The sequence below is a fragment of the Hydra viridissima genome, unplaced genomic scaffold, assembly GCF_058129835.1.
Source record: "Hydra viridissima isolate aposymbiotic clone 2 unplaced genomic scaffold, HvirCarnegie_v1 scaffold_9, whole genome shotgun sequence".
NCBI classification, from domain to species: Eukaryota; Metazoa; Cnidaria; class Hydrozoa; order Anthoathecata; family Hydridae; genus Hydra; species Hydra viridissima.
This window is the reverse complement of record NW_028324308.1, coordinates 2095287-2121534: the sequence shown is the minus strand read 5'-3', so window position 1 is coordinate 2121534 and position 26248 is coordinate 2095287. Positions and strand designations below refer to the sequence as shown.

General features: G+C 29.0%; 2 protein-coding genes across 3 annotated transcripts in view; one reads left to right on the top strand and one right to left on the bottom strand.

The window, feature by feature from the left end:
* Nucleotides 1-992: 992 nt before the first annotated feature.
* On the bottom strand, nt 993-5540 carry LOC145185886 (spermidine synthase-like). Of its 2 annotated transcripts, none has more exons than XM_090096937.1 (8): nt 5354-5540; nt 4880-5000; nt 3943-4035; nt 3097-3250; nt 2024-2107; nt 1769-1914; nt 1565-1687; nt 993-1204 (listed from the first exon to the last, which is right to left on the bottom strand). In XM_090096937.1, the coding sequence occupies exons 1-8, from the start codon at nt 5491-5493 to the stop codon at nt 1181-1183; spliced, it is 885 nt and encodes a 294-aa protein (XP_089953063.1). In that variant the 5' UTR covers nt 5494-5540; the 3' UTR covers nt 993-1180. The 2 variants fall into 2 exon arrangements, with proteins under 2 accessions (XP_089953063.1, XP_089953064.1); XM_090096938.1 differs by having other exon boundaries at nt 3097-3280; nt 3481-4035; nt 5354-5518.
* Nucleotides 5541-15513: 9973 nt separating this feature from the next.
* LOC145185219 (low-density lipoprotein receptor-related protein 1B-like) overlaps nt 15514-26248 on the top strand; it is a 51876-nt gene continuing 41141 nt past the window's right edge. The window contains exons 1-11 of the mRNA XM_090099221.1: nt 15514-15686; nt 15976-16107; nt 16302-16424; nt 16790-16915; nt 17040-17174; nt 17384-17527; nt 17685-17810; nt 22358-22474; nt 22568-22687; nt 22766-22977; nt 24788-25929. Coding sequence (XP_089955347.1) covers nt 15620-15686; nt 15976-16107; nt 16302-16424; nt 16790-16915; nt 17040-17174; nt 17384-17527; nt 17685-17810; nt 22358-22474; nt 22568-22687; nt 22766-22977; nt 24788-25929 — 2444 coding nt within the window. The 5' untranslated portion in view covers nt 15514-15619. The remainder of the gene's footprint in view (nt 15687-15975; nt 16108-16301; nt 16425-16789; nt 16916-17039; nt 17175-17383; nt 17528-17684; nt 17811-22357; nt 22475-22567; nt 22688-22765; nt 22978-24787; nt 25930-26248) is intronic.

Below are 26248 nucleotides of genomic sequence, written 5' to 3'. Positions count from 1 at the left end.
TAAAACTTATAACTATGATTGCAAATGCAGGGGAACATTCAGGAAACTAGAGCGAAGCTTTTACTCGATTCATAGAGCACAACAAAAAGGAAGAAACAAGCATTCCTTTGGTTTAATACCCTCCTTTGGTTGCTCAATAGGATAGTAAAGTTAAGGAGATAATTACAGGTAATATCTGAAAGTAAATTTAGTCACCTGCACTCTATTTGGAACATGGAACAGGTAGAGAAACAGTAGATGTAGTAGAAAACAGTAGCTGTTCATTAAGCTATAAGCAATTGACAAATAATAGATGATGTAAATTGAATGGACTTTAATACAACTGCATCAAACACTTAGTTGTGAAAGTGAAGCTAATGTTTCAATTGAATAAAAGCTGGAAAAACACTTTTTATGGTTTCCCTGCAGACATCATATATAGGTGAAATCATGTTGGAAGCAATTGTTTCACCAGCATTACAAGTATATTTAGGTCTATAAATTCCATTATTTAAACAATTTCAGTACAATTGGCAAAATATTGATCAATATGCATTTGACCAGTTGGATAAATAACAAGAAAAAGATGCAGCGATTGCCTTTGCTGCAAAGAGATAAACAAATAGATGTCTCGTAGTCATTACAGAGAAATATAGCGGCTTACAGCAATGTTGATAGGAGGTACGTTCAAAAACTTTATTTTTAACATTAGAAACTTTGTTTGTAATTAAGAACTTGAAAACTTTGTTTGTTTGTAAGGAAAATTTCTAATATTTAAAAAAAAAGTTCCAATATTTTAACAGTTTTAGTCAGATTGTTACAGTTAACAGTTTTTACAACTGTTTTAACATAAGCATTTTTCTAAAATCCAAGAGAAAAAATTGTGTTATAAAAAAGTGTAACGATGAGTGGTTTTTGGCATCCTCTAGCTTTACAATCATTTTTTTCGAAAGGAACGAATTTTATATCGCGTTTAAATGACTTCGTCTTTATGACAGAACACAGCAACATTAAAACAGGTTTTATTTTTCCTTTGTTCTAATGAATATATTCAAATACAATATTTATTTCTATAACAAAACTTATAAATAATTTCTTTTTTGTACTTGTAATTATACTATTTCTCAAAATTTGATACTTTGAAACCACATAAGGATTACAATGCCAATAATAAATAGCATACATTTGAAATCCAAGGCCACTAGATTTCTTCAATGCTAAGTTCCTGTAACGTAAATAGAATGTTAATTTACACGAATTTAAAAATATTATGAAATTAAATTGACACCATAAATAATACAAGTTGACTAGAATCTGGCTTACCAATTTATTGATATACATACATACATACATACATACATACATACATACATACATACATACATACATACATACATACATACATACATACATACATACATACATACATACATACATATACAAACATTTATTTTTAAAATAGTATATATACTATAATATTGCAATTTAATAAGCTAATAAGATTTAAAAAATAATTTACATTTGTTTTCCTTAAAATATACAGAAACATATGTTAATAAAATACTTGCATATTTTAATAAAATACCTTTCTAATAAGTCTTGGAAGTACAAATGCATTTTTGTGAAGATGTTCATCATAATAACGTAATCTCATAGCATCTTTTTCTTCCTCTGTAAATACTGTCAATGGATTTTCAAAATCAGTTTCCTAAATTTATGAACATATAATACAATAACCTTCAGTTTATGATTCACTTCATAAAAATAATAAAATGCCTAAAAAACCCACCTTGTTTTTTGAAGCCAACAAAAAACCAATTTGTCCACATGGGTATGTAGGAACATAACCAGTTGCATATGAAGCTTTTGCAAAAAGGCCATTACAAAACTCTAATAGGTTTTTAATCAATTTTAGATGAATAAACATCGATTCTCCTAAACATATTTTACATAAAAAACAAAAGTGACTTGTAAAAATGAAATTTTATTTGAACTTAAAAACAATTACACATTTAAAAAAACAAATAATTATATAAATTTGAACCTTGAGCAGATAATATTCCATCTTCTTTGAGAGCTAAATACACTAGTCTATAAAATTCAACAGAAAAAAGGCGCTCTGCTGGACCTAATTGATAAAAAAAGCTTAAAAAAATCAATTAAATAGTAGACCAAAAAGAAAATATTTGACAAAAAGAAATAAAATCTAGAAATAAACAAAAAAAATTGTTTGGTCAACTGTCAATAAAATATAACGAATCATGGAGGTATGCGGAACCTAATTCATTAACTCATTTTTACATTTAAGTTACTGAGATTCACTTAAACAACATTGTTAATAGTAGATATTTTCTTTTATGAAAGATATATTACTAGAATTTATGATCCTGAAAAATAAAACTAGATCCAATTGATTGAAGGCCTTACTCAAAGAACTCAAAGAACAACTCAAACAACTTGAATGAGGACTTCAACAAAATGTTAAAAGATTACAAGTTTTAAAATGGAATTTTTCAGAGCTACATATCTTAAAAACATGAGTTGTTACTAAAATACTTAATAACAAATTGAAGTAGGTACTAAGATAGAGAAGAGTTCCTATCAAATAAATTCTTTAAAAATCATTTTTAGTAGATTTTGTTAAAAATATGTACTAGTGAACTATTTAAATTTATGTGTTAAGTTTTAAGAAGTTTATGATACCAGATACTTTTAGTATCATACATCTTAAATTTCTAACAGCTCAATAATGTTTATCATAATGTAATTAACTGTATAATATTTATCAAGTTATTTGTAATAACCTTTTTGTTTCAGCATTTTTCTTGGATTTCTTTTTCAATAAAAATGTTAAAACACCCCTGTTATTACAAATAACTTAAAATTAGATGAGAAAGGATAGAGTGTAAAAAAAAGTTGATTAATGACAACAACACGTTTTGTGCCAATTTCAATATTACATAATGTTAAAAAATAAGTTAAATGTTAAACATATAGAAATACTATGTATAGAACATTAAAGACAATAATTTGTCAAAACCTTGAATTTTATAACAAAAGCATGTTTACTTTAAAATAATTATTGTATTTTAAAAATGACCATAAAGAGTGTCTTACCTACTGGATCACTGATATCTGAAATAATAACATCAAATTCATTTTGATGCCCTTTCATATATTCAAAGCCATCACCTATATACAAGTTCATCTTTGGATGATCAAAGCTGCAAGCCATTGATCTTAAATGCTCCTTGCATACATCTATTACAGCCTAAAAAAAGGTTATGTTGACTATTACAACCTAAAGGTTATGTTAACTCTTACAACTTTTAGTTTTAAAAGGTACAAAAGTACTTCAAAAAAAGAGAGAAAAGAAAACCTATAAAACTTGCCTAATAAAATTTACTTTTAATAGGCAACTTTTATTGGATTTCTTTTGTTTACAGTTTAAGAACTTACGTGTGAAACCAGAAGCAATTTTGAAAGTTAAATAATCATTACTTAGTTTTAGAAAGGTTTTTAAAATGACAAATGCAATTGAATAAAAACTTTTTTGTTATGATTGCTGGAAGTTAAAATTATTTGAATGCATTACTAGAAGTAACTGTGTAAGATTATAAAAATTTAAATAAAACTGTGCCCTTTTTTCTAAATAAAGAAGCAACTTTTTTTGCTAACTTGCATCAGAATTATCAATTGTAATACTCTGATGTTATTTTTCAATTGAAAATTTTTTTTTGAATAACTGCTAAATTTACCTTACAATTTATTTGAATACCAATTTAAAAGAAAAGGTTTATTATGCAGTTATAGGTTTATTACAGGTTTATTAAACTGTTACAATACTGACCCTCAAAAATCAACCTGGTTCTAGAACAACTTGCTCAAAAATATTGAACCAGTGGTTACCAGAAACAAATACCTTTTTAAGTTTGGCCTAAACATCAACAAGCAAAAAAGAACCTCATCAATTTCACATTGTGTAATGGATTCAACTTTTGGATGCTTTAGTACTTCACGAGCTATTCCACCATCGCCTCCCCCTATGATAAGTACCTAAAATGAATAAATGAAAACTTAAATGGATTTTTTTTTTTTAATGAGAAAACAAAAAAAACTTTTTAAAGATTTTAAAAGTTGGTAACAGTCAGATTTTGATTTTGCTTCATTTTGTGCGTGTGTGTGCTTTTTTGTTTCTGATATTGCTTCACTTGTGTTTTGAAAATCATATTTTATACACAAACAAGGGTAATAGCAGAAGGACTTAAAAAAAAGTCTCTAGAAAGTTTAGCTTAGCAAAATATGACAATTATCTAATTTACTCAAATTATGAGTATTAAAAAGCTCTTAAATTTTAAAGTTATGAATAAAAGACATTCAGAGATTAACCTGTTCCATCATGATCATAATTTCAGAAAAAAAAACTTAAGATTATCAAACAATAGATGAAAGTAAGGCTTAAAAAAGTGGAAAAACTTTATTGAAATAAGAGAGATATCAACATAATTTTACCTTGGTATTTCAATAATAGAAAAAAAAGGGGTCAGCATGTAGGAAGAAATAAATTAGTAAATAGAGGTGAGAACATTACATTCAGATCAAAAAGTAATTTCACATAGTAAAAGCATGGTGATAAAGATTGAATTAATCTAAATGTCTGAGAAAAGCAATCCTAAGGGTTTGGTATCTATGCAACAACAGGTTGTAGATTTCTTAAGAAACAAAGTTGACAAGAAGCATTAAGACTGAGTTTGATGCTGTATAGAATTTACTAATAAATTTTATTTATAATATCAATAATATAGAACTATAAAATTTTATTAACTTGAGCAAAGATTATGATATTGAATAAAAACAGTCATTAATCTACACAAAAAAAAAAAAAGATAAAAAAAAGAACCTTCGCAGGATTTGGATGTGAGTTGAGTGCAAGAAAGACAAGCATTTCTTGGTAAGTATATTCATCAAATTCTGTTGCTTGTATAACTCCATCTAAAACCAAAACTTTACCATGATTTTTGCTAAAAACAAAAAATAAAAGAATTTTCAATTAGAAAACTTTGTTTAAGGCAACATACTGATTTAGTTAAGTAATTTGTAAAACAACATAGTGTAAAACCAGAAACCTATTTGTACTTCTTGGATCCATGTTTAGATCTTTAGTTGTTTTTTAACTCTCTATCATTAAGAATAAAACATTCAAATATTCATACTAATTTGTTCTATTCACTTTATAAATTTTATACAGAGTACAAAATAAATTGCATCTTTCAAGTTTTTTAATTCAAACAGTTATAAAACATTTATATTGAATACAAAGTTTTATTTGGTTTCTTTAGTTCCTTTTTATATTTGACAGAATTATGTTAAATACCTTCTAAAAACTAGTATATCTTGAAACAGAGACTTCCTTGACACTAATATTTCCTCAACTTCAAGGCAAAAGGCTTGACCTGGCCATTGGCTATTCTTTTCCATGAACCATCCATTTTTAATTAAACTTTCTCCACTCATTAAGAAAAAAATATTAGAATAATCTAAAATGAAACAAGATGAATTAATCAATAACTATTTCTTTTAATACTTCAAGTTAACACCCTATGAAAATTTACTTTTATTATATCTGTGGTATAACAAAGAAATGTTCAAGTAAGTTTCATTTTTTGCAAAGAACATTAAGAAATTCTATTTCCACTATTAAATGAAAGTTCGTCTTTTCAAACACTTTTTTTTTAAACATTAATAAAGATTTTTAATAAAAAACGTCAAAATTTCTGTTATAAATTAAAATTCACAAGAAGGAATGACATGTTTCACAAGAATTTATAAGCATTTTATAGCTCGCTCGTCCGTCTGATTACCCTCGAAAAACTTTTTTATCTATAATAAACCAAAAAACATTTTTTTAAGGTAGAAACCAGGCTGGCAATGGTTTGTTGTTGAAAACTGTTCAGAATGATAATATCCATGGGGTTTTTGAAACACTTTGTTTCATCTTCCATTTTAATGCACTTTTGATTTTCTTGAAGCTTTTTTTTGATGAATTGTTGTAGGGATCTTTCTGTATATCTTGTAGCCATATCTCTTTCTGTCTTTTTGGATTTTCAACTTGGCAACGCCTGTTGTTTTGTTTTTTTTCGATACGCCGAAAAGAGGACTCTGGTTTGCATCGATCGCCCTGATCACATTTTGATCAAATTTTAAACTTAACGGACCTCTTTCTCGGTTTATGGACTTTCTATCCAATCCAGGACCCCACGATTTGATAATACGAATGACAGTTTACATTTGAACTGTATACTTTTTTGCTAGCGAATCAATTGAAACATTAAGGTTTTTACGGGAGATAAATTTGTTTTATAACAATAAAGAAATAATCAGTCGATAAAGCGGTTCTCAAAATATTTTAAAAACCCCTATGGGTCATTATCATTCCGGACAGTTTTTACCTTTGAAATAACAATTGCAGATTTCTTGCTGGTTCAATGCTAAGTTATCAACACTTTTAGTTTTATTTGAAATATTTATTTCATTTTTAAGATTTTAACAATTTTTTTAGTAAATTTCAATTAAAAGTACAATAAACACAAGTAATTTAAAGAAAAAATCTCAAATTTTGGGTATAATATTCTTGAGAGCAATGCGCATCTTACATCTACATCACATTCAGCACATTTGCAACTAGTACATTTACTTGCCTGATTCTGTACAAACAATATGGCTCCATGTTAAAATACAGTACAGTTGTTGCAGGGTAAGTAGTGAAAAGTAGCAGTTTGGTGGCACGTTTTGTTTTATGATTGTTTTTTTTATTATAGTTGCCTACTAGTGTAAAAGTACCGGTTTAGCACTTTTTGCGTTTTCAAGTGTCAGAACGAGTTTTGAATGAGACAGAAAAGATGGTTCGCTAATATAGCGGTGGGCCCGAAAGGACCATGATGAGTATTCCAAACAACTCAAAAACCTCAACCGTCGTAGTAAGACTACAGTTCTAGCGGAGCGGTTTCAAAGAGTTTTACACTAATGCAAGCAGCGTGCCCGGTGCCAATGTGCGAACGTTGCGGCTGACTCTAAAGTTGAACAGTTTAGTTACTGGTTTAAGTTTAGACCTAGGTACAGGCCTCGATGCAATCACTTGCTCTAGTACTGTTTTCAACAAAGATACTTCTTCTCTCCGTTCGTCAACTTTTTTCGCTCCTAATTGAAGCTGCTATTGGATCCAAAGTTTATGTATCTTACTCACAATATTATAATAATAAATTCATGGATATATTTTATTTTTCTAAGTGAAAAATATACTTTTAAGTTAGAGAATTGTTTGCAGAACGATTACAAAAAGTTGTCTGAATTCGCGGTTCCATATATATTCTGTAATTACTTATCACGTTAAGGTCCGAGCGGAAAAAGATGTTTAAGTAGTTGTTGCAATATATATCGAAAGAAAAACTTGCTAACATTATGCCATTTTAATTGAGATAGTAGTAAATCATCCATTAGCGTTTTCTGTTCAAATATAAACAGATGTCAATGGCACCAAATTGATGAGCTTACTAGTATGCATGCTCGTGCGAAAAAATTGTAATTGCAAACACAGAATGCGAGCCTTCTCGCAGATTTAAATGCGCAGACAAAGAAATTAAATACATTATCAATCACTGTTGAAGCTTGCACCAGTGCGGTAAAGTTAAGACGATGCTAGTCTCGCAGAGATAGCATAAGTGCGGAAAAGTTGATGCCTTTCTCCTGCGGTTGCAGAGAACAGCAGCTGAATTGTACATCAACTTTTATAATTTGTACAAGCTTTTTTTTGTTACTGAAATCTAATATTGAGCAAATTTTCTGATGCATAAAAGTTCTTGCATTGGATTGTAATGGGAGGTCAAATTCTAACAGATTATTTCTTAATAAAATTGATACAACTCCAATACTCATGAATTTATCAAAACCAAACAACGAGACTTTTAACCTATTAGTAAACAGGCCTGCCCCTACCAATTGTAGATCCGCCAGCGTAAAACCCTTGACATCTATTTGATTAATTATTGAAATGGCGTTCTCGTTGGTTATCTGCATTTGCACAAATTTGTTATATGAAAAGGTTGATTAACATGCACCATTTACAGTTTAAAGAAATCCATCTAATTGATAACAGCCAATGTGGATTTGGCAAGCTATTGGAGGCGCCCTTTTATCATTTATATATTGAGTAAAATCCTCGAAGAACCTACTTTGGAGGATTTACTAGATGAAGTAGGAAACAACACATTTACAACCACTTCAACTGGGAAATCATATTTAGGGAGCGTCAGCCATCTCAGGAGGGAATACAAAAAACTTTCTTGGAAATGCTTTAACACAAAATGAACTTACAAGTAATATTCCGGATAAAGTCAATACACAGTGCACCAATTATACAGCCCCCATGGGGCAAAGTATGGGTAAAGAAATTTCACAGATAGCGACTCGATCATATACAGTTCTAGTCGAAAAATATTTTCCAGTGTGAGACAACATAGCCCTTCAGGATGATCAACAACAATGTTGCAATATGCATTACCTATTATCGCAGCAAAGGCTTACCACATTCTGAACACATTTCAGCATGTTGATGTAATACGTCCAGCTTGGGCTCAACATACTTGCTCTAACGAAGAAGCTAACTGAATTGAAGGTGTTCAAAATTCACTAGATACCGTGAGTGAATCATAATGGGTAAAGGTAAACTGAACTTAATACCTAAGCCTGCACAGCGAGTTAAGAACTTACAGACTGTTAAAGCTGGAAAGGTGCTTGCTGCTTCTGGAAATGCTCAACAGATAGTCCTCTTTTGCAAACAGGACCAACAAAAAAAAAATCTTCGTCTGACTTCTGTACAATCCCGTCTAGTATCCACAAGGATAGCGAACCAGTCAAAACGAACAAAAAGAACAATCAGCTATTGAACCTACAGTGCGCAAAAACGTTTGTCAAGACAAAGCAAGCGTATTTATTGTGAAACCAAAAATTATCGTTTTAGTGGTCGGCACTATGGTCATTGATATATCTGTTATTTTTTTTGCAATACTGCGCATGCTGACCTACTACCTCATCAAGACGATGTGCAAGTACAAGTACAAATAAAGCTGTGAGATGGTTTGAGAAGTCTTCGAGATTCTCTTGACCATCAACACCAATGATTGATGCTTTTTTCACCTCCCAGTCTACAAGAAGTTTGAAGCCACAATATATTAGTTCTAATTAAGATTATATTTAGTTATAACATTATATCTAATTTAATAATATTATAAAGAATTATATCTAATATTATATAATATTACATAATACTTAATATTATATGGTATCTTATATTACACAATATTATATAATATTTCTAGTATCATATAATATTATCTAATACTAGATACAATTTAAATTATATTTAATTGCAATTGATTTAAAAAAAAAGTTTAACTCGTCTCGTTAATAAATTAAACCCCTTGAGCGAGGCGGCTACTTCCGCGGCGAATATATAGAGCATGTCATATCGTTTCACAGACCATACGTATCGTTTTTGTATTAGCGTTAGGATAGAAGAAGTCTCCACCGGATACCCATTTTATGAACCACTAATGAAGCAACCGCAACTCTTTTTGCTGTTGTTCTTCTGCACTTATAATTATTTTTATAATTATACATCTTATTTTCCATGGCATTGATTCAGGATTTTTCATCGATTCATTGATTCAGCTGTTTTAAATCACCACATGTGTGGTGTTTAAGGAGCGCTCGTGCGATCACTTAACTTTTCAACTAATATCAGTTCTAAATAGAATTAACAACAACCGTGACACAATTCTGCGTTTACTTCTCAACTCTAACATGAATGCAAGTATAAATCGCAACTAATCAAAACTGCGGCCTTGTATGAGAGGTTTTTATGCCATGAGGTTGGAAAAAAGGAAGAAGTTATAAACATAATCTTTCAGTTTTACTTGGACTCAAACATATCACATATTCAATCTAAGAAAAGTGCGAGACAGCAAAAAACACCAGGTAAACACTCATGTACAATACCTTGAAAAATAATTTAGTCGTACACTTAAAGGTTAAAATTGCTTTCGCAATAACGACAAGAAGTTCAATTGTAGCTATGCTAGTAAAATGATAACAGTTCAATTAGTAAGGCATACAACAATGCCATAATAATTTTATGATTTTTAAAAATAAGTTGAGATCAGAGACAAACGCCAATCAAAAGATAACAACAGCTGATTTAAGAGTTTTATATGTGGACACAGAAAAAAAAACGATTTAGAAAATCATATGGAACTTTTTATGTGAACATTTTATGGAAGATTGGTAGAGGATTTTATGGGAGAATTAGTAGGAGAATTTTTGGAAGATTTTTTGGAAAATAGAGAAAAAAAAAGATTTTGAAAGAAGAGGGAAAGAAAAATATGTAAAGGGATACTTTGAAAGAGAAAAAGAAGATTTTAAAGTGAGAATAGTTCTACTATAAATAGACGCTTGGCCATGATTTCAAAGGTGGCAAGAGAATACTTTTAAGTCACTTTTGATTGCGTATTACTATTTACATTTGTAAATATTATATACACGAGTTAAATATTTTTAAATATTTATTAAGTGAAACGAGAAGAATCATTAATAAGTATCGTTGGCTCGGCTCTATAACGTCTCTATAGCAACTCTTCCGCATTTGTGAATTGCATTCTGTGTCCGCTATTTTAGCACCTCTTTTCTCTCTTTCCCAAAACTTTTCCCTCTTTCCCAAAACTCTCTCTTAAAAAAATCTCAAGATTCTGCTAAATTTTCGCAACTCTTTTCTTTCTGTCTCCGCAGATGTTTTTTAAACCAGGTGTTGTTCTAGTATAGATAATGGATTTTGTTTTCAAGTTCGTTTCTTGTTTTTATTTAAACCTCTGAATCATGCCTCTCTAAAACAGGTTTTGCCAATGATATATTAAAAATAACTAGATGTCTAACTTCCGCGTATTTTTTGAAGCAAAAATCGGCCATTATGCGGGACAAATTTAACAAATCAAAAGCTTCGTATTTGTTTTGTTTTGATAAATAGCGTAAAGATTTTGCCCCCCCCCCCCCCCCATAATGGCCAATTTTCGCTTCACTTTTTCTTATACCGATTTACGGCAGTTAGACATCTAGTTATTCTTAATATATCATTGGGTTTTGCATGTTATTTTCTTTACCAGTTCTTGACTTAATTGCAAAAATTATAAAATTACAGAACTTTACTTAATGAACTATTATCACTTTATCGGTGTATATTTAATTGAATTTCTAGACCTTATTGCGAAAACGGTTTTAAATTTAAATTTTAACTATTTTCTTTTTTTTTCTTTTGTGTGTGTGTACTTAGTGTTTCGGCTGTCTCGCCCTTTTCTTTGATAGAATAATTAATTTGTTTGAGTCGAGAAAACATTAAAACTTTTGTTTGTAATTTATTTTCTTTTCCCTCGTCAAAGTATTTGACCTCGTTAAGCTACCAGTAAAATATTAATACATCTGAATAGAACGATACTTGGCACAGTAGTTATAGGTCCTTTGAAGAAAAAAATAAAAATCCCAAAAAGAGAGAGAGAGAGAGAGAAATGGTGCCATTTTGAATGTTAAAAACATCTTTAAAAAATTACAAACATTATCAATGGGCAGAATTTGAAATGCTTTTTGACCAGATAAAGGACCTTCTGAGGAAAATACATTACAATTTTATTTATAACAGTTCACAAATAAATATAACTATTAAACATTATTCAAAGCTCGCGTAATTTATAAAATTTTAACAACATAATAGTATTAGTCTAAATTTAAGTGACTAACAAGCGCAAAATATTTGAATGCATTTATGAAAACTTAGAAAAATACCAAACATCTAGTATTCGAAGGCAAAAAATTAATCCTTTCCAATATGTTCTTAAAGTACTAACAAGTCTATTTTTTTAACTGCACATTTAAAAATTACAAATGGAAAACATTTTATTTCATAGCAGGCATTAAAATGTTAAGAGCTTATGAAAATTAGAACGCGTTGAGATTTTGGTTAGTTTTTGTTAGAGCCAGAATCCGCTTTTCTTTAGCCGGCCTTTTTGCATCTAAAACAAAAAGCCGTTGAGTAATGAAACATTTAGAAACATTTTGTTTTCTTGACTATATTTTAAAAAAATAGTAAGAATTAATTATATATCTATAAAGAAAAATAAACTATTTAATACTTGATAAATAGATTTTTTTTTAAACTTAATTTTAATATGAAATTTATTAATTTTTCCAAAACCTTTTGAAATTAATGTTAGTATCTCTAACGAACCGGTATTCAAAAATACCGGGATCCCAGGACAAAGTTAGCGTAATCCCGAAATCCCGGAATTGAAAATTTAGCCCGGGATTAAAAACCCAAGTTATAAGCTAAAGCGAGATATTACCGAGATAGCTTCTGATAAAACCCATAACTTAAAATTTAGCCAAAAATATAATAAGAATTTCATAAGGGCTAAGCCTAATATCTTATTTGTAGTTGTTCCGCCCATTTTTGTCTGATATTGTTTTAAGAGATTTTTATTCAATCACATTAAGAAAAGAATGGCCGAATGAAATTTCATGATGGAAAATCATAAAGGTGTAAGCACTTTAGATTATTTTTAAAAATGCATTACTTTTTTTTTAAACTTTTATCATTCTAATCCATAAAATTTAGATAAAAGAGAACTAGAGTAATTATAAAAAAATATGTCTGTAGTTTCTAAATTAGTTAATATTATAAATGTTAGAAAGTATATCAGAAAGAATATTAGAACATGGAAAATTACCTGTGATAAAACTATAAAGAATTCGTATTTGGAATGGGAGAGGGGGAGAAGTTCAACATTTAACTGAATGCTTTGATCAAGATACAAAAGTTAAGGTGGAAACAAAAACGAAATAAATAATTAAAGATTATAAGATAACTAAAAAAGCAGCCTTTTTATATATTATTATTATTTATTGCTGTGAATCATTTTATTGGTACTTGTTCAATCATTATTTATAGTTTGTTAAGAAAAAAAAAAACAAGAGCAAAAAAAAAAACGTCATAATTAGTTTTTATTTTCATCAAATGGTAAAATTTTTAGGGAAATTGTATGTTATTAGATTATTTGGTGCCTATAAATAAAGTTGCATAACATGATATTTACAAAGCATTACAAGAGATACGGAAATTTTAAGCGACCTCTAATTTGCGCAATTTAAATTTTAACAAAAAATAATTACACAGGAATTTTTATTTATTGGAGTTTTATGTCCTACTTCTCATAACCGTAGCATGGTTTTTAAGTTGAAAAACTCGATCCGAGACGCTCATCCAAAATGAAAAAAAAAGCTTTTTAGCTCTACTACATGAAGAAGCTGCCGATGGTGCGGCGTCCGAAAAAGGCTTATATACGTCTTGAAGCATATCCAACGTCTATTCCTTATGGCTTGTTACTCGTGTTTTAATGTCAACATTTAGTATTATCATTACTTCAGCAAAAACTACATAAAAATGGGATTCGCTCGGCTCACAGGGGCGTATAATTTTCCGTTTTTTAGAAACTTTTTGATTTAATGTTTACAGACTGTTTATAGACTGAAACTTTCAATGAGTTTCTAACGAATTTGAGTGACTCCATCTCTTTATTTTCAAAAGATGGTTTTCACAAGAAAGATACAAAGGAGTTAGTTGTATAACTTGAATTTGTCATAACAGTAATATATATACCGCAAACACCACTAACCATCTACATGGGAGCTATTTTAAGCTATCAATAACTTAAAAATTAGATCGATGACTTAAGTATTAGATTGATATGTAGTCAAATTGTTGTTATTTTCACTGAGATATTTTTATATGTAACATGTCTTTTAATTATTTTAAGTTTTTAAAGTATTGTGTACTTTGTCTGGATTATATTATGTAATATTAATAACAAAAAAAACAACAAATAATAATAATACTAATAATGATAATGGTAATAATAAAAATGATAATAGTAATAATAAAAGTAATAATAATAATAAAAATAATAATAATAATAATAATAATAATAATAATAATAATAATAATAATAATAATAATAATAATAATAATAATAATAATAATAGTAATAATAATAATAATAATAATAATAATAATAATAATAATAATAATAATAATAATAATAATAATAATAATAATAATAATAATAATAATAATAATAATAATAGTAATAATAATAATAATAATAATAATAATAATAATAATAATAATAATAATAATAATAATAATAATAATGATATTAATAATAATAATAATTATTATAAAAAAAATAATAATATAATAATAAAAATAATAGTAATAATACTAATAATAATAACAACAATAGTAATAATAATGTTAACAATAATAATAGATATTTAAAAAATAGTAATAAATATAATAATGATAATTTCAATATGTTAAAAAAAAAAAAAAAAAAAAATGGTAATAATACCATGTTCTATACAAGTTCTTGTAATTTAACATATATGTGCATCATTTAATTTTATGACTGCTAGGTAAAAATTTTCTATTTATCAAGTTTTAAAATACTTCAATCTATGAAGACTTATATAAAAAAATATGGAAAGCTATATTAGAGAAAAATGAAGGGAGAGCGTTAATTCATTAAATTGACATGTTTATTGTGTTCAGGGGCACATAACATCATTATTTTATTGAAAAGGAAAAAAAGAAATATTATAAACATAGTATAAAGTGTTAAACTCAAATATTTACCGTTTAATTTTTTTGTATTGTCAAGAATTTTAATATTGTTTAATGTAAGTGTACTTCTTGAAAATACATATAATTTTTGTTAAAGAAATCTACTGCCAAATTTTCTTTTTTTAAATTTGTTAACTTGTTACAAGGAAAGTATTGAAGTTTCCCTTTGTTTTATTATATGAAGGAAAACTTTATTAACGTTTTTTTAGTTCAGTTTTTAAAGTGCAGAGAATACTTAAGTTTAAAATCATTTTTCCAAATTAAATGTTTTAAGAGATACTTTTTTAAAATTTTAAACCAGAAAGTAATGTTTTCAATCTTTAAAACTCTTCAATGTACCTATTTTCTTATACAGCTACTAAAAGAAACATTTTATCAAAAGTAAACCTACATGAAAAAGATGTTCTAGCAAACCATGTGTCAGAATATAGGAGTTGCCCAAAAAAAAGTAGGAGTTGATTATGCAATACAATTCATACTTAACTCCTAAAAAAATTCTTTGAGTAATTCATATAATAAAAGTAATTCATACTTAACTCCTATATTTTGGTCATAAATCACTCCAGTTATTAAAAAAGTTCTCATTGAATTTGAAATTGAAATAAATGGCAGTTATAACTAACCAATTTAGTAGGGGTTTTAATTTATATATCAGCCAAAATTTTCACAATATAATAAACATTTTTAAAATATAGTTATATTATTTTTTATTGTAAATTTTATACTTGCATGTGCAACCTTATAAGTATATGTTTTTATTTTTTGTGACAGGCTTTTTGTTATCTTACAACTAATTAATAATTACTAGGCAGAAAAAGTAACATGCTGTGTCAGATTAATACTGTAATTATTGTATGAATAACAATGAAGCTACTAATAAAAGTATTAACAACATCTTTTCTACTAATCCATGTGTCAGCTGATTTAACAGGTAAAACAGTTTGTTCTGTTCTCTTGATTGATGACCACAAGTTTAAGAGTTCTGGTGCTTTTCAAAATTAGAGATCCTCCTTTATTAATATTTTTTCTCTTCATGATATCAATCTATAGCTACTAAATAACCAATAACTACTAAATTAAGTGTTGAATGTTAGCCTTGAGAGTACAATTAAGTTTTAAGAGTACCCTTTTACTGATGTAAGTTAATGCACATCAAAAATTTTTCTGTATTACTTTCTTTTGTTTCTTGTCTATAATAAATTTAATATTTTGCTTGAAAGATGATACTTCCAAAAATAAATGTACTTTGAGTCAATTTCAATGTGCTACTTCTGATAAGTGCATTCCATTAAAGTGGAGATGTGATTCTCGCCGAGATTGTGATGATAAAAGTGATGAGTTTAACTGTCCTGGTAATACTTAATTATGCTTATATTATAGTTTTATACTTAAATTTATGTTTGTTAACAATTTTACAGATCATTTTGATTTGTTAACAATTAAGATTTTTTAGTGTAACAATATGCATTATATTGTTTAGGAAATTCGTTTGTATACCTCTGTTTAATTCAATTCTAATTGAATGTTTTTTGGTTTGTTTTTTTAGACACATGTGATCCTAGAAGTTTTTTCTCATGTAAATCGTCTGCTTCTCCAAAATGTATTCCTCTCAGTTTTAAATGTGACAATGAACGGGATTGTCAAGATGGGAGTGATGAGCAAGATTGTAGTATGTTCTCAGTCTTTTTACTTTTTTCATTTTGTTATTTACCCATCATGTTGTTGTTACTCACAAGACTCTGTTATCACCCACATGTTGTTACTCACAAGATTCTGTTATCACCCATCATGTTGTTGTTACTCACAAGACCCTGTTATCACCCATCATGTTGTTGTTACTCACAAGACTCTGTTATCACCCATCATGTTGTTGTTACTCACAAGACTCTGTTATCACCCATATTTAAATAATTTTTGAACAATTGGTTATACTTTACTGTCTTTATTAATCTATTTTCTTTTTTGATTATGATTACACCTTGAAACCAATCTTAATGAGTTTTTTTGTTTTCAAAGATTTTTTTGTTTATGTAGTTTCTATGAAATGTCCAGATGTTAGTGAATTTTTATGCACAACCACTCACAAATGCATCCCATCATCATGGAAATGTGATGGTGAATATGAATGTGATGATCTCTCTGATGAACACAATTGTACAGGTGATTTTCTTATTATAATAAAGATTTAGTTGGTAATAGTAATCACAAAATATTGCTTTTCTATTATTATCTTTCAATTACAGGAGTAATAAAAATTTACGATCAACCTTTTTTTGGTGTATAGATCATAAAAAAGAATTGCTGTCTTGCAATCCAGATAATCAGTTTGCTTGCAGAGATGGTCAATGTATAAATGAAAAATGGTACTGTGATGGTCATTATGACTGCTATGATGAAAGCGATGAACCAAGTGGATGCAGTAAGCTTTATTTTCTACTTTATGCTTTAAAATTTATGACTTATATATTTACTCCTTTTTTAAACATCTTTAATAGAAAAAATATCTATCTTTAATATAGATGATATAAATTATATATGAAATATACTAAATCAGCAATTATTTAAATGGCTATCAGTAAAAACTTATTTAAGAATAAACCTTTATTTAAAAATAATCCCTTTGTTTAGATAAGACAAAATGTACTGAAAATGAATACATGTGTAAATTAAGCGGTAGATGCATTCCTAAAGCATTTTTATGTGATGGTAATGAAGATTGTGATAAAGCTTTGAACCAAGAAACGTCTGATGATGAAAATCCAGAAAAGTGTTGTAAGAGAATTATGTCTTTTGTAAGGAATAATGTCTTAAGAAATGATGTCTTTTGTAAAGAATAATGTCTTTTTTTTTAATGTTACTTCTCAGAAGTATTTTTTAGAAGAAAGATTCTTATCATTTAAAGAAAGAATTTTTTGCCTTTTTTTTTTAGCTTTGAATGTCAAATGTATGGAGAACTTTTTTAATTGTCCTGGAACACCTTTATGCATTAGCATTGAGAAACTTTGTAATGGAATAAATGATTGTCCTGATACTGCAGATGAAGGATATAAGTGTGGTATATAAATTTTTAATTTTTTTTTTTTTAGATTTAATTTTCAGTTACTTTAAAATTTACTTTGTATGGGATTTAAAGATTTAATGAATATGGTAATTTAATCAATCAAAAAATTATTAAACTGTTACTAGAAAACTAAATTCATCATTAAAAAGGGATTTTTACTATACCAACCTTAAGAATTACTCTACTTAACATTACTGTTCACTAGGATGGGCCATATTATGTCCTGACAAGAATCATAAAAAATTGAATTGTGGTAATTTGTTTTAGAAGTTTATCTGAATCTTTAAATTTGAAGTGTAGTTACCACTAAATTTTTTTCTCTACGAATATTCTCATCAAAGAAGGAGGAAGTTCTAGAAATTTTAGAAATGTATCAAAGTTGATGCTCAAATATTGTAGTGCTGTCCTTGGTGATTTCATGTTAAATTGTCAAAATCCTAATTGATTTAGTTTTCAAATTGAAAAAAAATGTGTTAATAATAATAGAACAGTCTTTAAAGCAGTCTATTTTGTAGTTTTTATCTTGTTTTTTATATTGCTTTTAGTGTTGATTTTTTTTTTTTTTTTTTTTTCAATCATGAAGAAATTTTTCCTGCTTTATATGCCAGGATAACATTTCTCAGCCATATTTTCAATAATCAGTATTGAAATAATTTTACATTTGTATTTAAGTTTGATGAATTTTTAATAAGTTTTTAGATGTTATCTAAATCACAAAACAAAAAAAAAAAACACAAACACAAACAAAAACACAAATCTAAATCTAAAAATATATATTTTCAACTACCTTACTATCATTCAACTTTATAAGTCAACTTATGAGTTCTAGATGTTTTGACATGTTTCAAATGTTTTCACATTTAAGTTCTTTAAATTTTTTTCATTCACATCTAAACTGTTACACTAATATTTTAAATGTATGTATCTTTATAGAACCAGTTTGTATGTTTTTTTGTAGTTGCACCCATGTTCATTGGTAAATCTAGATAATCATTATCATAAGATATATTGAGTAAAGTTTCATTGCTACTTAATTTAGATAAAGGTTTATTAGAATTTCATTACTATTCTGTAAAGTACTATTTAAAAATACAATTTTATTACTATTCTGAAAATTAAAGTAAATTAAAATTATATATTAAGGTGAAGAATCCTGTCAATCTTGTTTCCTATAAGAAAACTGAAATATCAAAACAAATTTCAATCGTCTTGATGAAAATAGAAATATCCTGTACCACCCTGGACAACTCATTAGACTGCCATATAGGAATGTCCATGTATACACAGAGAAATAGTTGTCTGATTTCAGTGTGCTTATTTTGTTCCTTTTCAATATTTCGATATATTTTGAAAATAACACAATCAAATAATACATAGGGGTTACTCAAGAGGTCCATAAATTATGCAATGCTTGGTATTCGGATTTTGAATAGTATGGATTTTTTTGCTTTTGCAACACAACTGTTGAATAAATTAGTTTCATTACAAAAGTAAGTATTGTCATTATGCTCCACTTGGTTACAAACTTTTCCATTTTCTGACTATATTATTATGATTCCATTTTGATTTTATAATTCTACTATTTAAACAGTAAACAATTACTGATGCACACACACACACACACACACACACACACACGCACACACACACACGCGCACACACACACACACACACACACACACACACACACACACACACACATATATATTAGGGCTGGTTGATTTTACTCTGGCCCATTGCATAATGTTGCAGTAGTTGGGGGGCAGTTGAAATGAGATACCTCAAAAAATTTCAGTGATTTTAGATGAAAAATGGTTTGCAGATTTAATTTTAAAGATTATTGTGATTGTATAAAAAATGCTATAAAAAGCACGATAAGCTTAATTTAAAGATTTCAATTGTGAAAATTTAAAGCACGATAAGCCTAATTTAAAGATTTCAATTGTTAAAAAGTTTTCTAAACGCCTCTTTTATAGTTAATGATTCTAAATTTATAAAAAGTTGTTTATCTAATTTAGTTGATCTATTTTTGAATTTATTCAAAAGTATCATCATATGAATTGGAATAATATCCTTTTGACATATATGCTTGACGCTAAGCGTGTGCATATCGTTTCATTTCTGTATTGTTATCATTCTGATATAATATTGGAAAAAAAAGTGTCATCAGAAAGATTATGACAACATCGGTAAATAAATTTTAACCAATATTATAGTTAGTTTAAATCTCGGTATATACCGGAACTCTTGTCATTCCCATGGTTTTTTTTTCCAGTATCATATCGGAATGATGATGGTATGCAGACGCTTACTAGACACATCTTTCTGCTATGCACTTTTATCAAGATGCAGCTGTGCCGATTCTTAAACCCATAAACTTAATAGGATGCTTCCGATACTAGTTTAACAGTTTGCTCTACACTCATGAAGTAGGATGGGAAGTCCGGAATATCTGGCTTAACAGAATTGTCTATGAAGTATTGAATTTCTTGAATTGTAAAATGTTGCGTAGTAGGAGGTTCTGTAATGTCTGGAGCAGTGAGGTCTATCAACTCATACCAGTGATTGGCATTAAAATTTATTACAGGAATTTTTTTCAATTCATTTTGCAAACTGGTCAAGTTTATTCTGTAAATATAAAATTGTGATCAATACTGCGTTATGATCGTGTTAAAACTAAATAATTTTTTTAAGTTACTAAGTCAATTAAACAATTTAAAAAGGTACCTTTTTCTTAGAGTCAGTATTGATTGAAAACCATGATTTTGGATCATGTTGTCATCATCTTTGACCATATCATAAAGAATGTTTTCAGGTCTTAGGCAGAATGCGTTATTTTTAATGTTCTGCTTCACAATATATATCACATCATTAAATGGTAGAATATTTAGTCAAACAATAGCAGAAAAAAGGCGACAAGGAGAGTTGTGCAGCTTGGATGATGTCCTTATTTCAAACCATGCTAAAGCATAAACTTGAACAATAAAGTAGACTAGCTTTTTTTAAGACTGGTTTGGTTGGATGTCTCTTGTATGTAAACAGAGAATGCAAATAGTTAGAGTTAACCACCTTGTATGGTTAAGTGGGCCAATTTTATGAGCAGTTCAAAATTTGTGTGTACTTAAAATATATCAATAAAGTTACAAAAAGTTTACCTCAGTTTCAGTTGAACAGCTAGCTCCTTCAGATGACATTGTTTGTTGTATGAGAGATTCTACTTTATCAACTATCCTTTGAGATAGTTGTTGTTCCTCATTATCAACTCTCTTGTTTCTTTTGAAAGCTGCTTTATCAACAGAAGAAAGTTGATATGCTCCTTTTGGACCAGTTTTCTGCCTCTGATCTTGAAGATAAATTCTATCTTCAAGAGGTACTTTTGGGTTTTGAGGGCAAATACATATAATACCTTCTTCTGAGCAGTTTCCTTTATTGCATGATACTTTTCTATCACTGCAAGGTAGCATATCCAATAAGCAAGAACAAGCAGAAATATCGAAAATTTTATCCAAGTTTGCATCAAGATTTCTTTTGGTACTTGCTCTACCATGCTTGCGATTAATGTTTTTCACTAAAATGAGAAGATCCTTTACCTTTCTAACAATAGGTTTGTCAGTTATTAGAGGTAGATCAGGATTCACTGCAGCCAAAATTGATTTTAAATCATTTTTAATTTGCTGAGTAACTTCTATGATATCTACAGTTGGCTTTAGATAAATAAGATAGTAGTATCACACACACACACACATATGTGATATATTTGATCTTGTTAATAATACTAAATTGTTTGTAACTTGTTTGAAACAGCTGGAAATTCAAGTGTTGTTTAATTGAGACATACTTAAAATGCTGTGCTTAGTTGGTCAATCTAAAAAAGGATTTATCAAGTAATGAACAGCATTAACAAAGAGATGCTGTAAGAAAATAGCTCAAAGAAAGGAATAGTCCAAAGAAGACAGAAGAAAAGTGTCATCTTATTGAAAACCATCACGCCTTTGATAGTGAATGTGATAATGCAGAATAGGAAGATATTGATGATGAAGAATTTGAAATTCTTGTATGTCACAAAAAAAGCCTTTGTGAAAAGTGGTTGGGGATTAGACATCTAAAAAAAACCACAGGAGAGCATTTGAAGAGCATTTTGTTTTCTCCAAAATTTTCATCAGTACTTCAATTTTTTGAACACAAACCCTTAATATACCCAGAATATTACTAAAGTACCCTTATGGTATATTTACTTTATAATTGGTATTCAATATTTTGAATATATAATTTAGAGTCAAAAGATAAACAACAAATATACATTAAACTTCACCTCCATTTAGCAACCTCTGAAATGTTATCCTCTGAATAGTGAAAAAATATGTATGCAAGTGAGCTTTCATCAACAAAATTACTGTCTTAAGTTGAAATCAGCAATTTTTTTTTGGACATCCCTACTGCTCTAGAAACTTACTTTTATTCTATTTTGTTATAATTTGGGAATTTACTGGCATATATGATAGAACCAATCTTTATTTAGATTCTTTAAATATTTTCATTAGATGAGAGTAAATGTGAACACAAGTGTGAATATAAATGCCAGAAACACCCTTCCGGTGTAGGAACTTGCTTATGCAAATCACTTTATAAACTTGCTCCTGACAACCATACCTGTACAAGTAAGCAAGTTTATTTAATAAAATAGCTAAAAAAAAAAAGTTAATTTTCATATTGAACTGCTTAATGATGTTAATCGTTAATTTTTTTTTTAGTTGTGGACCAGTGCGAGCAGAATGTCTGCAGCCAGCTGTGTAAAATGACTAAGGATACTTTTCAATGTGATTGTTTTCCTGGACATGTACTTGAAAATAAAACAGAATGCAGATATATTGGTAGTTTGCTCATTCATTTTTTTATATGTGTGTTACATCAAAGAATTTAAGTTAATTTTAAATGGTGCTTTGTTTTAGATTCAGGGGACATTGAACTTATTTATGTTGATGTAAAAGTTATAAAGCGATACAATTTGAGAACTGGTTTGCACACTTCATTGGTTACCAACTTAACACGTGGTGTAGCATTAGATTTTGACAGTAATTCTAGCAAGTTATTTTATACAGATGTAACTGAGAATTTGATCAACTCAGTGTATTTATATGGTGAATCTAAGACAATTGAAGAGGTAAAGTGCACTATACCAACCCCCTTAAATCATACCAATAAACCCCCCTTAAATCATACCAGTTAACCCTCTATAATTTCTTTTTAGAAAAGTCATGAAGTTTTCACAAATACTAATCTTTAAAGAATAATTTTATTAAAACAAGTTTTGCAATTTTTTTTGGTTGGTCTAGCTATTAATGAATTATTAACTAGTTTCTTCTTTTGGTTTCCAACTGCAATATAATCTCAATATATCTTCAAAATGCCCAATATTGTAAATTTAGAGTAATTTACAGCATGTTTTTTGATGTTAAATAGTTACTATTAGTTTTTTTAGTCAGTTTTGTCAAGCTCATTTAACAGCCGTAACTGATATTAAAAAGTTGCTTAAAATTTGTTAAGTGTATAACTTTGCATTCACTGTTTTTCGATAGATGGCGTTAGAGGTACATGATGAATAGAACTGTTGGGTCTAAAGTGTCATTTGGCAACATTATATGTCTGTCAAAGGTACCACTTCCAAACATAAGTGATTTTGAACTCCCTTCATATATTTTTAATTTCATTAAGATATCAGTTTATTAGCCAAATTCTTGTCATTTGCTGGAGGTTTTATTTTACATGTTCAATTCAAAGAAATCTGCAACTGAGGCTCATCAAATGCTCTGGGATATGTATGGTGAGGCAACCATTAATGAAAGAATGTGTCGTGAATGGTTTCAACACTTCAAGAATGGTAATTTCAATGATAAAGATCAGCATGGTGGTAGAAGGGAAATAGTGTTTGAAGATGATGAGTTGACAACTTTACTCAATGAAGACTTGTACAAAACTCAAGAAGAGTTGGTGGAATCATTGTATGTAACTAAGCCAGCCATTCCCAAGCGCATGAATACCCTGGGAATGGTTCAGAGCTGAGGGATTTTGAATGACATTTGTTTGTTTGTGAACAGCTGCTTCAAAGGCAATGATGGAAGGGATTTCTACACCATGTTGTGACTGGGGATGAAAAATGGGTTCACTACAATAATCCCAAACTCAGAAAGTCATGAGGTTTGCCCTGCCATGCTTCCACATTAACAGTCTAACCCAATATTCACAGTTCCAAGGTTATGCTCTATATTTTGTGAGACAAGCTTGCTGTAGTGTACTATGAGCTGCTAAATCCAAGTGAAACCATTACAGGCGAATTATATTGAACTCAGCTGATTTGACCAGTGAAAATGTGCTTGGAACTCTGAAATGAGAAGTTCTACCACAACTGCTGTACTCTCTTGTCATTTCTCCATCTGATTGCTACCTTTTCTGATCAATGGTGCATGAGAAGGCTGATTAGCATTTCAGTTCTTACGATGAAGTGAAAAATTGGATTGATTCATGGATCGCCTAAAAGGATGATAAATTCTTTCGACGCAGGATTTGTTTACTGCTGGATAGATAGGAAAAAGTAGTGGTCAGTGATGAATAGTACTTTGAATCATAAATGTACTATAAATTTTTGAAAATAGAGTCTTAAATTTTGAGAAAATAACGGTGGAAACAAAGTTATGCACCTAATGCTTTAAAAAAATTTTCCTTTTGAATGTATGTTTATTTTTTACAAGGAGGATAGATAAATTTATAAGGAGAAAGGATGAGTTTACAAGCAAGAAGGATGTTTTTTAAAATAATTTCAAGCTACTTTTAAGGACCCTAATGACATCATACAAAATTTTGTTTGATTGGACTACTTTTCTGTAGCTCTTTTGTAATTAGTTTTTAAAACTATATTCTTATATTACATCGTATATATATGTATGTATATATATCATAAATAGCTTTTTTTTTAGAGTAACATTGTTGTTAAAACTGGTCTTGCTGTTCCGGATGGAATTGCTGTTGATTGGATTACTAAAAATGTTTACTTTGCTGAAAGCTCAGCTAAACGCATTGATGTTGTTACATATGATGGTAAAGTCCGTGCTCCTTTGATTTCAGAGGGTTTAAATAGCCCTAGAGGACTTGCTGTTGATCCAAAAAAAGGTTATCTATTTATTACAGATTGGGGTGGGGTAGCTAAAGTTTTACGCTCTCAAATGGATGGAACAAATTTGCAAGTTTTAGTTACAGAAAATGTTGGGTGGCCTAATGGTATTACTATTGATTATCCTATGGAAATAGTATACTGGATAGATGCACGCTATGATTACATTGACTCAATAAACTATAATGGGACTCAAAGGAGGACTGTCATCAAGGGAAAAGACTTTGTGTCTCACCCCTTTGCAGTCACTATATTTGAAGACTATATATACTTCACAGACTGGGTTGAGAAAGGAATTGTGAGAGTGCACAAGCAAAAAGGTTCAGAGGACTATAGTATTATTCTTGGAAATCTATCTCGTCCAATGGATATTCAGCTTCTTACAAAAGGCAGGCAGTTTTCTATACCAAACCCCTGTAATTCTGCAGAAGGTCGTAATTGTCAGCATTTATGCGTTATTAGGTCACACAATCAGTTTTCATGTCTCTGCAAATATCGTTATAGACTAAAAGATGATGGGTACTCATGTGAGTTTGTTGATAGTTTCCTTATTTTTGCTCGCAGTTGGGAAGTGCGTGGTATATCTTTTGATGATAATTACACCCATGATGTTACTATACCTGTACTTGGTTTAAATAGTGCTGTTGGTGTAGATTTTGATGCATTAGAAGAGTATATTTACTTTAGTGATGTTAAGGTAGATAAAATTGGCCGTGTGTTTATTGGCAATGACAGTGGAGGTGATATAGAATGGATTGTGTCAGAAAATTTGGAAAATGCTGATGGAGTTGCTGTGGATTGGATTGGCAGAAATTTATATTGGACAGATTCCAAAAGTCAAGGAGAATCTCAAATTTCTGTCTCAAAGCTTGATGGGAAATATAGAAAGATATTGTTACAAAAAGATATCTATAAACCTAGAGCTATTGTTGTCCATCCAGCAAAGGGGTATTATTTTGTTTTTATTTTCTACGAAATATTGTATGTATATATGTATGTACTCCATCAGGATTTTCCATGTATGTATGTATGTATGTATGTATGTATGTATGTATGTATGTATGTATGTATGTATGTATGTATGTATGTATGTATGTATGTATGTATAGTGATAAATAACTGAGATATATATTGTAGTTTTAGACCTAATTTAAGTCAATCTTTTCTGTAAGCTCTGGGAGCTTTAATATATTTTAAAATTCTATTTTAATATATATCTTAAATTCCTTTAAGCTCATCTGTGAGACATTACTATTGACAATCAGAG

What these genes read in the sequence shown, in the direction of transcription:
- LOC145185886 (XM_090096937.1), bottom strand. Translation starts at nt 5,493, where the DNA reads ATGAGTGGAGAAAGTTTAATTAAAAATGGATGGTTCATGGAAAAGAAT. An exon ending in AGATATCAGTGATCCAGTAG is followed by an intron (nt 2,108 to 3,096) that starts GTAAGACACTCT and finishes TTTATCAATTAG; the next exon opens with GTCCAGCAGAGCGCCTTTTT. An exon ending in TTCCAAGACTTATTAGAAAG is followed by an intron (nt 1,205 to 1,564) that starts GTATTTTATTAA and finishes TTTACGTTACAG; the next exon opens with GAACTTAGCATTGAAGAAAT.